General features: G+C 33.2%; 1 protein-coding gene across 1 annotated transcript in view; it reads right to left on the bottom strand.

The window, feature by feature from the left end:
- The window catches only part of LOC115878219 (TATA-binding protein-associated factor 172-like), a 38,028-nt gene that overhangs the window by 17,382 nt on the left and 4,693 nt on the right, over positions 1 to 15,953 (bottom strand). The window contains 9 exon segments of the mRNA XM_030894636.1: positions 1,268 to 1,591; positions 2,078 to 2,178; positions 2,951 to 3,272; positions 5,409 to 5,584; positions 7,114 to 7,276; positions 7,574 to 7,600; positions 7,877 to 8,052; positions 8,342 to 8,488; positions 12,616 to 12,863. Coding sequence (XP_030750496.1) covers positions 1,268 to 1,591; positions 2,078 to 2,178; positions 2,951 to 3,272; positions 5,409 to 5,584; positions 7,114 to 7,276; positions 7,574 to 7,600; positions 7,877 to 8,052; positions 8,342 to 8,488; positions 12,616 to 12,863 — 1,684 coding nt within the window.

Raw genomic sequence — 15,953 nt, 5'->3', positions numbered from 1 at the left:
TATGGGGCTCTTTGTTCCAATCCAATTCTCTCTAAATTCTCCATTTAATAGTGCAGTTGTAACCCTAGCCTTTTAATTGTAAATGGTAATATACTAATATAGAATGTTGATTTACCTTTTCAAAAGACTTTAATTATGCAGATAAATAATAATATACGATATTAATTTGTGATAAAAAATAATTAGATTCATTAGATCAACACAAAATCAAGGCCCGCTTCGACACAAAGATAAAAAACGTAATATTTCTCTCATTTTTAGAATTAAATACACATAACTTTATATCGTTAAAAAGGGTTAAACGCCAGCATTTTTTTAAGTTCATAGCCAACTATGATTTCCATTTAAAAAATTATATTTTTTATTATTTCTGAAAAAAAAGCAAGTATAGAAAAAACTGACTACGCCACTGGATTGTGCTTAAAAAAGTGCCGTTTTTACAGAATTTTATTATTCCGCGAAATACAAAAGTTATGGGCAATTTTCCAAATGGTAAAAAATTAAAAACGACCCCGTATCTCAGTTGGCAGTGAAAATATCAACAGGCGATTTACGCCATTAAACGTGTCTCAGAAATCGAACCCATGAGATCTATGTCGGTTTTGCTCTATCTAGTCAGGAAATAGGTTTTCTCTGTTAAAACAGACCAATTTCGACCACCCTGTATATTTGATACCAATTAAACTTTTAGTTACGTAATCGAGGGCGGGATTTTTAAATTCATTGTTACCAACCATGGACATATTCGGCGCTGGGATGACTAACTGGAATTTCAATTTCCCGCTGGGGATTTAGGTGGTAGCTCTACTGTAAAAAAATTGCCACATTTTCCTGACATTGTCATTCGTTTTGACACTTTAGTTTTGCATTGACACTTGAGTTTTTGGTTTAAATAAATTTGTTGTGATACATTGTTGTTTTTAGAACCTCTTTTAGAGCAAAGTGTACAAGATAGCTCAATAGCTGTAAAAAATCATCGCAACTTTATTAGAATATTTTGAACGAGAAAGCGGTAGTTATGGCCCTTTATGTCCCTTAAGTGCTGTTAAATAGTTTTGTTGATGTAAATAATAACTAACTGTTTATATATTTATAATTAATTTAATTTTGTTTCCTAAAATATTTCGATTAAAAGAAGATATGTAAACGTGGGCGACGGTGTGCCGGCCAAGCTTAATAACGTGACTAAAAGTTTATTTGATATGAACTGTAATTTATAAGTTACTATAATTAATTTTAATTAGAAGGTAATGACTTCAACACTTACCTCTGCTATTGGCTCGACCAAAACCCTCTGAAAAATATGTCGCATCGCGTCTTGCAACAGCTGGGCTTCCCAGAATATAATGGACCCGTCAGCAGGACGCTCTGTCAATGTGCATAGCGTCTGCAAAGTCGCCTTGCGCACAGATGAAGTACTGTGAGAAAGGAAGGGCCAGAGTCTAGGTACTACGTCATTGAGCGGTTGGGACGGTAAGAGAGATTGAGCTTGAGGTAAATTGAGAATGGCGGCCAGCAGGCCCATGAAACTGTTACAGGCAGCAGCTAGTTCGTCTTGTTCGGATAGTAAGTCCCATAGTTTGGTGATTACCTAGATGTAAAACAATATGCAATTATACTAATACAAAAGGTGACAAAGACTTTTTGAAGTGAAACTTCTTTACGCGCGTTGGGAGTAAAAATTCAAGGCCGTGACACATGAGCTAGCGTCAGTAAAAGTGATAACGATCGAAAGTTACGACGAAGCGTCGTAACTCGGGCCCTATGCGAGCTAGGGGACTGAAACTTGGAATGTAGATAGGGTCAAAGAGTCTCATCTTTTCATGATATTTTGACGACGTTTCGTGCACTACGAAACCCCATCATCAATGAATCAAATCAAAAAATCGTTCAATTTAAATGAAATTTGGTATGTCGATAGATTGGACAAGGCCAACTTAACGACGTACGACACGTGTCACTGTGACAGTTAGTTTTGGCGTAAGAAACGTCAAAAGTTGATGTCGTGCTTTACCATTATATTATATTTTAAGTCGACATAATATGTCAAAATTAACAAACCAGAAAAGTCACCTACCTGAGGTACTGAACCCAGTACTAATTCTGTTAGTTTTGGGGCAACAGGAATTAATGACGAGGCTGCTACGGAGCTGACATCGTCTACAGTGTCGGAGAGACCTGTAAAACGTAAAAAAGTCCCAAATATTACGTATTTCGCTGAAGTTAATAACTCTCAGAATCAGCTGTCATATCACTGAAAAAGTCAACGACTAAAAATACAAGAAGGCATAACGCGCATATACGGGCTGAAGGAAAATCTGTGGTGTAAAATTATAGGATGCATTTTTGTGGTGCCAAACAAAAGAAGTGACATCAGAACTTCTTATAATTTTTTTTATTGCATTTGATAATTAAAATTCTGCATTATTGCAATTATTGCATTTGATACTAGTTTTGTACCTTTTGTGAACCTTTTTATACTTTTTTCTTGATAATTGGCATAACACCACCTAAAAAAGCAGCAAAAATATAAATAAATAAAGATTATTCATAACTAAATAAGTCTAATAATTCGTAACAGAAGGTACTAAATTAAATTTTGTAAACTCCCCAATTTAGTCGACACCATTAGTAGAATCAATTTTATTATAAAAGACGGATATTTAAAAAATAAAATCAAAACCGTCGAATAATAATTTAGAAATACTATTTATAAAACAATTAAAAATACATTTTTTATTTAATTCTGCATTTTTCGTATTAACCCTCTGGCACGGCACTGTTTGGTGTCAACTGGTAACAATTTGGTTTCTGGTGTTATTGGTCCTTGTATTCTTTAATCATTGGGTACATAAAAATAATTTATTGTTATATTTAGGTGTATTGTGACTTGTGACAGCATCTACCTCAGAATTCCTCAACCAAAATCAACATACAAAACCCATCTTACCTTGCAAAATATATGGAAAAGCCTTAGGAAGTAACTCGTCGATCATATCCACTCTAACTGCCAGCAAATACTTCAGCCCCAATAACCCTCCATGTCTTGCCTCCCAATCCTGATGACTGAGTAGCTGCAGTAGGATGTTCAGCACGCAGTTGCAGGACCTGGTGTCCATCAGTTTGATGACTGCGCAAAGGGCTTGAGCGCAAGTCTCCCTTACAGGAGCAACGACCGCATCGGAAACAAAGTCGCCGAAGCGGTCTAGAGCTAGGACGCAAAGGAGCCGTATTGACATGTCTTCCAGCCACATTTGGTGGTAGAGTTCCATCTGAGAACAGAAGACAAAAATGAACCATTTATAAAAGTAGTAATGAAAAGACAGAGACGGCCAGCGTAAGATATGTTTTCAACAAAAATGAATCGCATTTACTTATCCACGTAGGTAGATAAAAAAACATTATACGGTAATCACAAAATATTTTCAGATGTACGTCATCAATCATATCGACATTGGCACTAAAGTCTATAAACCTGACTAAATGAAATTTTGGCAAAAATGTTTAAATTTGTTGTATAATTTAAGATACTGAGCAGCTGTCCATTTTACTTTATAGAGCAAATGATTGTAACAGATATTTTATTTATATTAAAGCTGCAAAAATTAGTTTAAACCGAATTTTATTATCGCTATGTTGGTCACATTGCGCCGTGTTCAGCAACGTTGTTGTTTATTATTTAACAATTATCCTAATATCAATCATTATTTTGGATAATATCGGTTTGTTGAATTTTTGTAATTCTCGTTTTTTTGCCTATTTTCATAGTCTATTTTTAAAAATTGTACTTTTAAGCACAAACAGTTTTTTAAGAACTAAATTTTCGAATTTTTGTATTGCATTTCTTGAAATTGTATGTTGAAAATATGCCGAAGCATTTAATAAACAATCGAAGCAGAGCTTGTAGCTTCCCTAATAAACTATTTTGAACGAGAACGTGACAATAAAGGTCCTTTATTACCCTTGACTGCAGTCAGAGAAGTAAGTTTGACTGATAAACACATTATACCACTTTCAAAGTTATTTCTACGTTAGTTTTTATTAAATTCTGTGATTATTAGTTTATGCATTAATCGCACACTCTTACTTGTTATTACCATCTATGGCGTTGTAAGATGTATACGAATAAATAAATAAATAACCCATAATAAAGCTTAGAATAATTTTCATAACGGACTAGTTTTTGCCAATATGTAATAAGTAAAATATGCTTATCAATTAATTACTAAAATATTAGCTATTAAATTAAAAGTAAAACGTAAAATTTTTTAAAAAATGATATAATCAATATATTTTTTGTAAATTTTAAATTAAGATTCATCTCATAAATCTATCACAATCTGCCAGCGTTGTCGCCATCGCTTGTCACTCAAAGTTGATCACGTGCATCGGAAATTGTTTTGCGATTACCGTATGTATATTACGTAACGTTGAACGATGGTTGTAGAGAATTTACCAGATTTAATCGTTTTCACTTTATAGTTGCGCTATCGCCGAACTTGGAAGATATAACCACAGATTAGGTATCCTATAAGTATACAGATAAAAATCTTGTCCCTAATACATGGTTTGCATGGACGTTAATAAGGCCAGATGTTATTTCCTTTACATGAGGTGGTATTAACTCTCTTCATTTATAGTTATCGGATCGGAAAGAATTCTGTTCGCGTCGCGTCCGCTATTTAAACTTAACCTAACTTTGAATTTAAAACTTTGAAATTGTTTTGTTTACTAGGTATTTTAAAACTAAAGGGCTAAAGTACTTATTTCCAGTGTTTTATTGTTCAACGTCTGCCAGTGGGTTTAGGGCAACAAACAACAAATTCTCTTAGAAGGGCTAAGTCGTCATCTGCTGTAAACCTAAGCCTCTTTATAGGTTCTTTAATATTGGAAGAGGTGGAATCCATATTTTGGGCCATATTTATTTAATTAAAACTAATCCCAGCTACTTAAATATCAAATAACCTAATAAAACTAGAGTAATAATTCAAAACAATTCAAATATAACCTAAAATAAAAGATCTCGCCGGCCGGCCCCGTTTGTCAAATACCCGCACATGCCCATTTAAGCAATTTTTAAACGTTATTTAGAAATAGCGCTTGGCGTAATTGATCCGCAAATTACGTCAGGCGGTAACGTTATTAGCGGATGTTGCGTTAAAAATTGACTCGCGCATATCGTAACCATGATAAGGTACGCGTAAATACTGCATGACGCTATTCGGTTTTCCGATATCTCTCTAATAACTGTGCCGGTCAGGCGCTGTGCACAATTTTAGAGGCCATAAGTGGGCGTGCTATGTGCGCAAACTAGTAACCTAACTAGTGCCCGATTCCGAAAATTGGAACTACGAAAACAATAAAGAAAAACAAAGTTTATAATCTGTATAATCTGTGATATAACTTACCTGACTAGCTGGTAAATATGTGGCCTTCCCAGCTCCTCTACCGTGCACGCTCAGTACTTCTCTTAAAGCTGTGGCAGCGCCATGTCTCGTCTCCCAACTTGAACTAAACAAGTCCTGGCTGAGCTGATCGCAGAACCATTCTAAAGGCCAATCGCACGACTCGGATGTTTCTACATCTAAAGCCAAATAACAAACATTAGAGATGAGTTGTTATTTCTCTGACTTAAAAGATCGCCAAAGCATTTCGCTACTAGACATGTAAATATCGACCCCAGACTCTGTTGTCGACAGTGTATAGAAATACCATACAATCGAAAAAAAGGCGTCAAAGACGGCTGGGGAAGGCCAATCGGTAATAATTGGCGCATATTGCCAGTTGGCCATAAGAAGGTTGTAATTTATTTTTATATTGATTAAAAATGAATGGTGTAGTTTAAAATTTGAAAAATATTTTTTTGGAAATAGATTTGTGTATCTGGAAACATTCTATCCTGTTTTAATCTTTCTATAGTTAGTGTTAATTTCTGATTTCTGAAGTTTCATGTCAATTTTTAGTAAATGATGTCCATAGACTAATGTCATGTACTAGAGATAGATTGGACATTGATATAAAACAAATAGGTTCGTCACTTAGAGCCACCTGGTGGTCCGGAAGAAACCAATGGAGAGTTTTAGCATAACATAATTTTAGCGTGCCGTTACTTATTAACGTTAACTAAAACGGTAACGTTATTCAAGCGCAAAATCATTCCTTATAAAATATAAAATAATAAATATAGATCTTTTACTACCCTTTTATGTTTTATTAGATCATTAGAAGTGTAACACAGTCAAAACAAATTTAAAATTATGAATACATATATTTTAAACACCAACAATAGAGCGAGAGATTTTTTTGATTTAACAAATAAATTATAATATATAGGAAAAATATTATAGACTACTAATTAACTGTTACTTTTTTGCAAAAAAAAATTGAAAATTCGAAATTTTTTAAAAATTTTGGAATTTTTTTAGTTTTTAGTTAAAAACATAATTTCTTGATAATATGGCAACATACGTATTAGATTAAATTTACAAGAAAGAAAATCCAGAAAAGATCCAGTGTTTCTCAAAATTTTTTAGCAAAAATATTTTTTTGAAATTTTCCAAACCAAACCAAACCAAACCAAACTTATTTAAAAACGATAAAGAGAAAATATATTTCTTTTATCGAGATCTACCACCCCTTAAAATACTACTTGCACTTATTTCTGGGACACCCTGTATATTACCATCTATGTTCTTACTTATTTATGATTAACTATTTTCTTATTTGGTTCATAAATTTACCATTTCCAAAATGTCAAAATGACTTAAATAAAAAAAGTTTAGTATCTAACACGAAAACGATGATCAACTGTAAATATCAGAACGCACAAACTAATAAAAACACAAAACACCGAACTTTCCGATAAATCAGGAATATCTGAATTAATAATTATTTTAAATAATGATTTAAAAATAACTTTGGCGGATCTCCAACATTTTGTCAACTAGACCAAAACCAGACCATGTACCTGTACTTTAATGTATTTTGCGCGGTCTGGCGATGCGGAAGAAACTAAATTTTTAGTTCTATAAAATAACCATTGAGTGTCTAGGGCATGGTGACGTCTAGAGATATTGTGATTCGCCCGCTCTAAAATCATTTTATAATACTTACCAACTGTAACGGTGTTTTCCTCCTTAATTTCAGTCTTAATTTTCTTCCTTTCGGGCTCGTCCCCGTTCATTTGTCCATCCTCCCCTACGTCACGAGATCTTTGCTTGTTCACCGCTTGTCTGGCCATTCTTTGGCCCTGTTCATCTCTGCGACTGCTCAGTCCCTGTGTAACGCCACCATTATCTCTTTGATGGGTTTCTTTAACAAAAATAAACATAAAAAATATATAAACAAGAGTAAAACATCGTAACATTCACTCTGGATCAGGGAAAAGCAGAATGTCCACTAGAGAAACAGACAGAGGCACAGGCATAGCAAGGCCTCTATCCAAGGACCTAATTCTAAAGTATGAAAGCAACTGCTAAAGCTTAGCCGGAATAAAATGCGGATTATAACAGATCTCTTGACAGGACATATGGCTGTCAAGTGCTACCTGAACAAGCTCAACCTGTATCAAGACAGTCTTTGCTGCAGACTCTGCGAGGCTCTGGATGGCAAGCGACACTTTCTATTTGTGAAAGCAAGGCTAGAACCAGATGAACTATGCTCTCGTCCTATCAAGGACCTGCTCAAGTTGATGCAGGGTACAAGGATAGGAGAATGTGTGCAGACATAGAAAGGGAAATGAAAAATCAAACATCGTAACATGCAACATAATTGTGTAAACTGAAAAATAAGTGCAACAAGACATTGTTTACCATGTTTAACACAAAGAGCAATATTTATTAACTTAAATAAAATGAAATGTCATATTAATTCTTACCTTTACAATTCCTGAATTGTAATCGTGAGGTTGCTCGATTTTTTCAATGCCTACGGCCAAGTCTTCATTGGAGAATAAAGCTGAAGTGTTGAAACCCATCCTGGCGGCCACGTCTAAGCCCAGCCTGTTATTGAGGAGTTGTCTTTGCTTGGCTAGGCGTTCCTTCATGTCTAAACCTTTAATACAAGCATTAGGAGTGATTTCAAACGAAAAAAAAAACAATGAAATAAAAGATTAACTTAAGAATAAATTTGCATTTTTTTTATTTTTAAGCATTTTATCAAAAAAAATCGTAAACTACGGATTTTAATCACTGTTGATCGCCCTTTACATACAGAACTGAATTCAGTACATTTCACGTTTTATCTGCTAATTAAAACGACAGACAACAACTGTCACTGTCAAGAAACCCCCGGACAGACTGTTGGGGAGACTTTAGTTTTTTTTAAACTCTTATGTAGTTACCTAAAGCTGAATCTTCTTCCACGTCAAACTCCTTGCCCTCAGAAGCCATTAAATGTGTGCTATTATCTAATACTTTAGACATGTCAAACTGCTCAAACTGTAGTCTTCCGACGATCGATAATGCTTGAGATGATACACCATTTTCCTCTATAAAACAACATTTGTATCATTAAATTACTTATCATTAAATTACTTTGTATCATTAAATTACTTATCAATCGTTGTGATACACAAGTTTACCTAACGAACAAAAAATGCTTAACATTTCAGAAGGTATACTAAGGGCTGGCAAAGGTTAGTCTTGGGTCGAGATTTCCGTATGTAAGAAGAGTACAATGCGTTTATAATGTACTGAACAAAGAGAGGACAGTAAACACGTTGCCAAACATATGAAATAAACCGAGAAACTGTGCACATCGCTAAGAGACGTGGAAGGGGATATAGCAGATTTGTCACAGTTGACCGGTCGACCCAATCAATACCTACTTGCATCTATATCTAAACGTGACTCCGCATACTACGGTTGCGCTTCAGCTTCACGATTTACGATTTCGTCTTGGCGCCTTAATTTGTTAGTTTTATTAACGAAATAATTGTAATTTTCCCTATAGCTTGATTTTTTAAGTGCAAGCTAGAAATACTTGCATTTTTGTTAAAAATAAGTGGAATTGAGTGGGTGTTCGATAGTGGTCGCGCTATTAGAACTCTGAATTCAAAAATCGATATCTCGAAATCTATTAAAAATAATAGATTGTAGTTTTTTCAAGAACTTTGTTAATATTTCTGTTTTCTTTGTAGACAGTATGTGAAAATCTTTAACAATAAAAAAATTACACGATTGCTGAAAATTGCTATGCTCTAAAAGTAAAAGGATGGATTGTTTACAATTTTTGAATAGAAAAAACAACCTTATCGAATTTTTCTTATGTAAACATATTGTAAAATATCCGATCTTGAAAATAAAAAAGTTTCAATATCTAAAGTGGTTCTTGAGTTATGGCCTGTTATGTGTTAAAAGTTGAGTTTTTAAATTATCGCGATTACTGACGTTTTCTCGTTATAAAAAAAATGACACCCTAACGATATCCTTATAATTCCATTTCAGATGCTCAGAAACATGTCTAATGATTTTATCTAGTTATCTCTTGAAAAAAAGTCTTTTAAAAATAAGCGGTTTGCGATCGTGATTTTACTTTACTTGATAGGGAAAGGCGTATTGGCAACGCCGCAACAGCACACCGTCGCGCGTCGCGTCTGTCGGTCGCATTTCTCTCACTCCGACTTAATAAGATCCCCATGCGATTTACTTCCACACATGTAAATGCCGACCCAAAAGTAACCGTTGCCAGCACAGTATCTCCTCCACTCGTCGGAAGCAAAAAACACAAAGAACAAACAAAGAACTATTTAAAATATCTAAATATAACTATTCTAGACAGTAATTCATAACTCAACAACACCAAAGTAATTTATTTAGTTAAGTTAAGTTAGGCCGTGAAGTTTTTGCTTGGTTTATATTGTAAAGTTTCGTTTTACGATGTTTTGTGAAAAATCTGTGCTTGGACGTTGGGAGACTATCTTTTATCAAAGTAAGGGACAAAGTTCTATGCTATGGAACGTATCTGTGCAATTTACAACCAAAAATGAAATCATAACCTTCCACAAGTTAGTATTTTGAAAATACAATCATTTATTTATAATGATCAGTTATTATAGTAACCAAAAGCAAAATGATTTGTATTATTAGTAACTATAATATTTTTGTTATAGGTAATAACATGGTCTAAACAGGGATCCTCAGGGACTACCTGATTTCGATTCAAAACTACAAAAAAAAACAATAATAATCCTTTATGCTTCAATCAAATTACCAATAAATAATAATATCAAATTATATCCTATAAAACAGTCAATTATCTATAATGATCAGCTGTAACAATAATTTAAAATTAAAGAGTATTATTATTTATTAATAGTAATAATAATAAAGAAATATTACCAAATAAAAAATAGAAAATCTGTGTATATGCCCAATACACAATAGAAAATTTAAATTTTAATATAAATATATTTATTTTTACTATAATACCCCTAGATCATTATGAATTATGATCTAGGATAATACCACTGGGTTTAGAATCCAGAGACTTCTCAGTAGCTGTATACAGGGTGAGTCGTACAATACCCCCTATAGGAGGGGGTTAAAAATTTTAAAAAATCGTAACTCCAAAATTACAGTAGCTAGCGAAACGCGGTTTTCAATTTAAGATTAGGAATAATATTTGCAACAAAATTTGTAATAACATCGAAATCAGTCAAAGTCGCAGATTTTGAGATAAAAAAAAATTGGAAAAATTCCTTTACTTTAAAACTAAAAGAACTGCCTACCAACTTTTTATTAACATACCGGGTGTTGCATCGTCGAGCGGTACATAGGAAATCCCATGTAAATTTTAATGGGGTCAATTATTGGCTTCCCTAATTATTTTAGAGAATAATTCTATTTAAGTTTATTGAAGAGCACTAAAACCCACATTCAAAAGAATAACTTTAGATATTTTTGATTAGCCTGTTTACGAGTTATCGCCGATTTCTTTTTAAATATTTCTCCTTTCTTATGGCCCTGTATTTACTTACGAGCACCAGTCGAGGTAAAAGATAACGAGGTCAAATGAAGTTGTCATTTCAGAAATTTATCTATTTAGTGCTTTATTATTATTATTAAAAACTCATACCTACATCGAAAATATTAGCCATGAATTACACTACCGAAGAAAAAGTATTGATAATTAAATGGTATTATCAAGGAAATAGTTATCAAAAGGTGTCGGACATGTTTGCTGCTCTGTATCCGAATAGACCGATACCTGGAAAATCTACAATCGCAAAGAATATCGAGAGATTTGAGACCAAAAAAAAAAGGTACCCTAATAAATAACTGCAGATGGAACAAGTGCAAGGCAGAAACAAAGAGAAGATCCAAGAAATGATACCGACTTGGAAGTTTTATTGTGCGTGGAAGAGAACGATGGAAAGATCAGCACAAGGAAACTTGAGGATGAAATAGGAATAGATCACACTACAGTGTTTCGAATTTTGAAACGACATAAATACTATTCCTTCAAATATGAAAAGCACCAAGAGCTACGAGATGGGGACGAAATACGGCGGCAGGCGTTTTGTTTTGATATGATGGAAAGAGCAAACACGGATATTTTTAAAAAACATATGTTTCACTGACGAATGCACGTTTACCTTAAATAATGAATCCAATGTTGAAAATTATCGATATTGGCTGTTCGGGAATATTTAGACAATAGTTTTAACGGAAACGTTATTGGCCTAAATCATACAGTAAATTGGCCAGCAAGGTCTCCTAATATTTCGCCAAATGATTTCTTTCTCTGGGGCCATTTAAAAAACAGAATATACAAGGATAAAAAATACCCAAATCTAGACGAGTTAAAAAATGCTATTTCTGCCGAATGCAATAGAATTTCAGTTTACCAACTAGCGAATGTAAGAAGAGAATTTTATGATCGCCTGGGTTATTGTCTAGCAGTTGATGGACGAATATTTGAACATCTTAAATCCTAAAGTTCTAACAATTTAATAGTACCTAAATTAATAAGTTATTGAATATTGTAATAATACTACAATTAACCTTGTAATTGATCACTTTATTTTACTTTAATTCATATTAATTTGTATTTATAAATACATCTTTAAGATTTCCGATGTAGGAATGAGTTTTCAATAATAATATAGCCCTAAATAGGTAAATTTCTGAAATGACAACTTCATTTGACAGTTATCTTTTACCTTGACTGGTGCTCATAAGTAAATACAGGGCCATAAGAAAGGAGAAATATTTAAAAAGAAATCGGCGATAACTCGTAAACGGGCTAATCAAAAATATCTAAAGTTATTCTTTTGAATGTGGGTTTTAGTGCTCTTCAATAAACCTAAATAGAATTATTCTCTAAAATAATTAGGGAAGCCAATAATTGACCCCATTAAAATTTACATGGGATTTCCTATGTCCCGTCCGACGATGCAACACCCGGTATTTTAGTATGGGCGGCTATACGTGCCTCCCGGCGCCAATTTTTTTGCTATTCGGGGTGGAGAATCCAACAAATCAGAGATCATTAAAATCGGTTAAGTAGTTCTTCAGTTATAAATGGTGTAACTAACCCGGCTTTGTTTTTTTTTATTTAGATTATAGTTTGATATATTGTGGATTATTCTAGAAAATTTCCATGAGTTATTACCTTTGATAGTGTCGGGTATTCCCCGAGGATTCCATTGGGGCACGTTATTAACAATTGCCCTGACGGCTTCGCTGGCAGCTATTCGGGTGTCCCAGCTAGGGGAACGCAGGTACGAGGCAGTCCTGAACAGCAAGGTATTGAGCTCGTGAGGATGTAGCCGCTGTACTTCCCCTAACTGTTTGGCGGCAGCTGATCTAGTTACAGAGGTACTGCCGGTCTCCAAGAGCACAAAAAGTCGATCCAATCTACTATGAATAAAAAAAAGTATTTAAATTTATATTCATGCTTAGCTAGAATAATAGTTTCTCATATACAGGGTGATAAGTGATAACACGAGAAGTTCTTATTACCAATTTATATTTAAAATCGATTTGTAACACGATTTTTAGTAATTAAAGTAACTAATTACACGAGATAGAATATACAGAGTGTTTAAAAACAATTACGAAAAAAATTAAGGGGTGAATCCTCGTTAAAAAAACATTTATTAAATTGAAGGATTTGAAGGACGTTTAAAAAAGTGACTTATAATGCTGTTTTAATATAAATATACTTTCAATTTATTTCTTTAATTTGTACATTTTCTGGTTCCTTAATAGCCTGCAAATTTTGTCGAATACCACCCAAAATACACACTTTTATGCAAATGCCTAATAATGTTAACGCTAAATTTAAGGAAAGAAACAGTTTTGAACCTAACTAACAATTCGTATTTATAGCTTAAGATCTAAGATTTATAGTGGTTTATGTTCAAAATAACATTTTTTTATAATTCTAACAAAATATTTACGTTTATTTTTTAATAAAGTTAATTCCAGGAAAAAAACATTAAGGCTTCTTTGCTAATGAGCTAACTCCCACACAAAAAAGAACAATATCGCCCACTTTTACCCGTGACTGTCCTAGAAAGATAATTGGTTTGCAGATAAAAAACAGGATATTCCTCAGATAGAAAAAAACACTGGTCTGAATTAAAGTTTATTAAACACAATAATATCAACTATACTGGAAAAGTTGTGTATGTGGTCATTGAAAAATAAATTAAAATGTTCAAAAGAAATATATTTTTTTAATCATTTGTATTGAAATGAAATTTTGTGTGTATATGTCGGTTAATTTTGAGCATTTTTTAAAAATATACATGTTGGAGTTCTATAGGATGACCCCAGAAAAAGTTACACATCAAAGTTGTATTTTTTGTATGTATGTATTTTTTGTAATGGAACACCCTATATACCGGATGCGTCTCAAAAGTGGCTCACCGCTATAACTTTTATAAAAAAACTACTACAATTTTTGATTTTTAAATGGCACCCTCGGTATTTTTTTTACTTTATTCGATAGAAAATAACACTCTGAATAGAATGACATATCATAACTTCAAATTATAACTTCCGGTTCGTAACAAAAATTTGATTCGAAATATCAAGTCTGTGGCATCAAATTATGCCTAAAAAATGCTTCTTCCAAATATGCTAATGAGCCACCCTCGTTCCATTTGAAAAAATTGGGATATGATTAAAAATACGATTTGAGCATTTTTAACTGGCCAGGACAAGACACTAAATACATTAGACGATCCAATCTATTTTTCCAAGCCTCTCTGATTAAGAATTAGTGTTTTTAACATATTAGCCATGGTACTCTAGATTGAAATTTAAAATAAATTTTCTTATTAAGTGAGAATGTGAAAAGTTGACATATGATATGTCATTCTCTTCAGAATGTCATTTTCTATCGAATAAAGTAAAAAAATACCGAGGGTGACATTTAAAAATCAAAAGTTGTAGTCATTTCCGGTGAAACAGGAAGTGACGAAAAACAATTGAATACGTCAATCAATCCGGATTTATGTCATATACTAACGTACCAAGTCTCGTTACTTTATCTGAAAAAATAAAAAAGTTATAGGTAGAGAAGTGCAGATTATGCAATCGCATAATTGCATAATTTTTAAAAAGGCCTTAAAACGGTTCAAAGTTGATACCTGAGTCATCACTAAACCTTCCCGAGGACGAATACACCCCGCATAATAAGGCATAATCGGGTCGTTTTGCAGCATAATGCGCAAAGTGCATAATTATCGCATAAAGTGGCATTTTTTCCTTTTTTCTACAATTTAAGAAGACTATTGTTTGAGCCAATTAAAATTGTTGTGGCGACTTGTGACGATGTTGACGAGGAAAAGATTCATCTGTTACACAAAGTACCTACAGCTGATTTCAGAGTTTTACATGGTATAATGTCGGATGAGCTGAAAGAGGCAGTTCAAAACTCCAAAACAAATAAAGATAACACAGATTTTGTATGCAAGGTACTGTTAGGATTGGGGCTCAATTATCATGAGTTTTTTACATACTGCATGCAAGTTTTGCATATCCCAGTGGCAAATGTCGATCCTACCGAACGCGCCTTTTCAGCCTATGGAGATATTCTCTCCCCTAGACGTTGCAGACTTTCTCCTGAAAACGTTGAAGTTATGATGTGTATGTATTTTGGAGATGATTGTTCGGATTGGGTTGTCGAAGATGATGTTGAAATTTAGCTTTTTTTCTTTAGCTTTTTTTTATGAGATTAATATTTGATAATATTATTAAACTTTTGTTATCTTGTTAAGATGTTTTATAGTTACCAAAAAATGCAACTGTTTAAATATAATATGTTGCGTTTTGTGAAATCTTGTGTGTATTTTTTCTGTTTTAAAAAACTAACATTTTCAACACCTTTATCAACACCTTTAACGAAGATACCGACCTTTATGCACTTTTTTACGTAAAAACATAAAATTACATTTCTAGGAGCATAATAAGTAATTTTTTAACGCATAATGAGCCATTTTTGGGCGCATAAAAGCCGCATAATATAACAAAATTTGTTCGCATAAAATAGGGGGTGTAAAATGCATAATCTGCACATCTCTACACATATTACTACACATATTATAGGGGTGAGCCACTTTTGAGACGCACCCGGTATATTAATTGATTTTCGTATTCTAGCGAAAAATAAAGTAAGTTTCATTAGAGAAAGATATGACCAAAATGTAAGATTTTTGAAATATTTAACATTTTCCAAAAATGAAGAACAAATTTTAAACTTCAATAAAAGCTGTCTAAATTGGAATTTACCCGGCACAGTCTAATATTTGTTTAACATATCCAATGTACTTCAAATTATATTAAAACCTGACCAGAAAATTTATACAGGATGAGACCAATTAATATTGAACATTGGTCACTTTTAAAAGCAAGTTACTCTTTTAATTTAAATGGAAGACCCAGTATATTATTCCGATATTCAATGGGGAATTCATGTCTCTTCAAAATACTATTAAGGTT

This window comes from Sitophilus oryzae, unplaced genomic scaffold (assembly GCF_002938485.1).
Source record: "Sitophilus oryzae breed Bouriz unplaced genomic scaffold, Soryzae_2.0 scaffold_1502_pilon_pilon, whole genome shotgun sequence".
In the NCBI taxonomy this organism is placed as follows: Eukaryota; Metazoa; Arthropoda; class Insecta; order Coleoptera; family Curculionidae; genus Sitophilus; species Sitophilus oryzae.
This window is presented reverse-complemented; position numbering and strand designations above follow the sequence as displayed.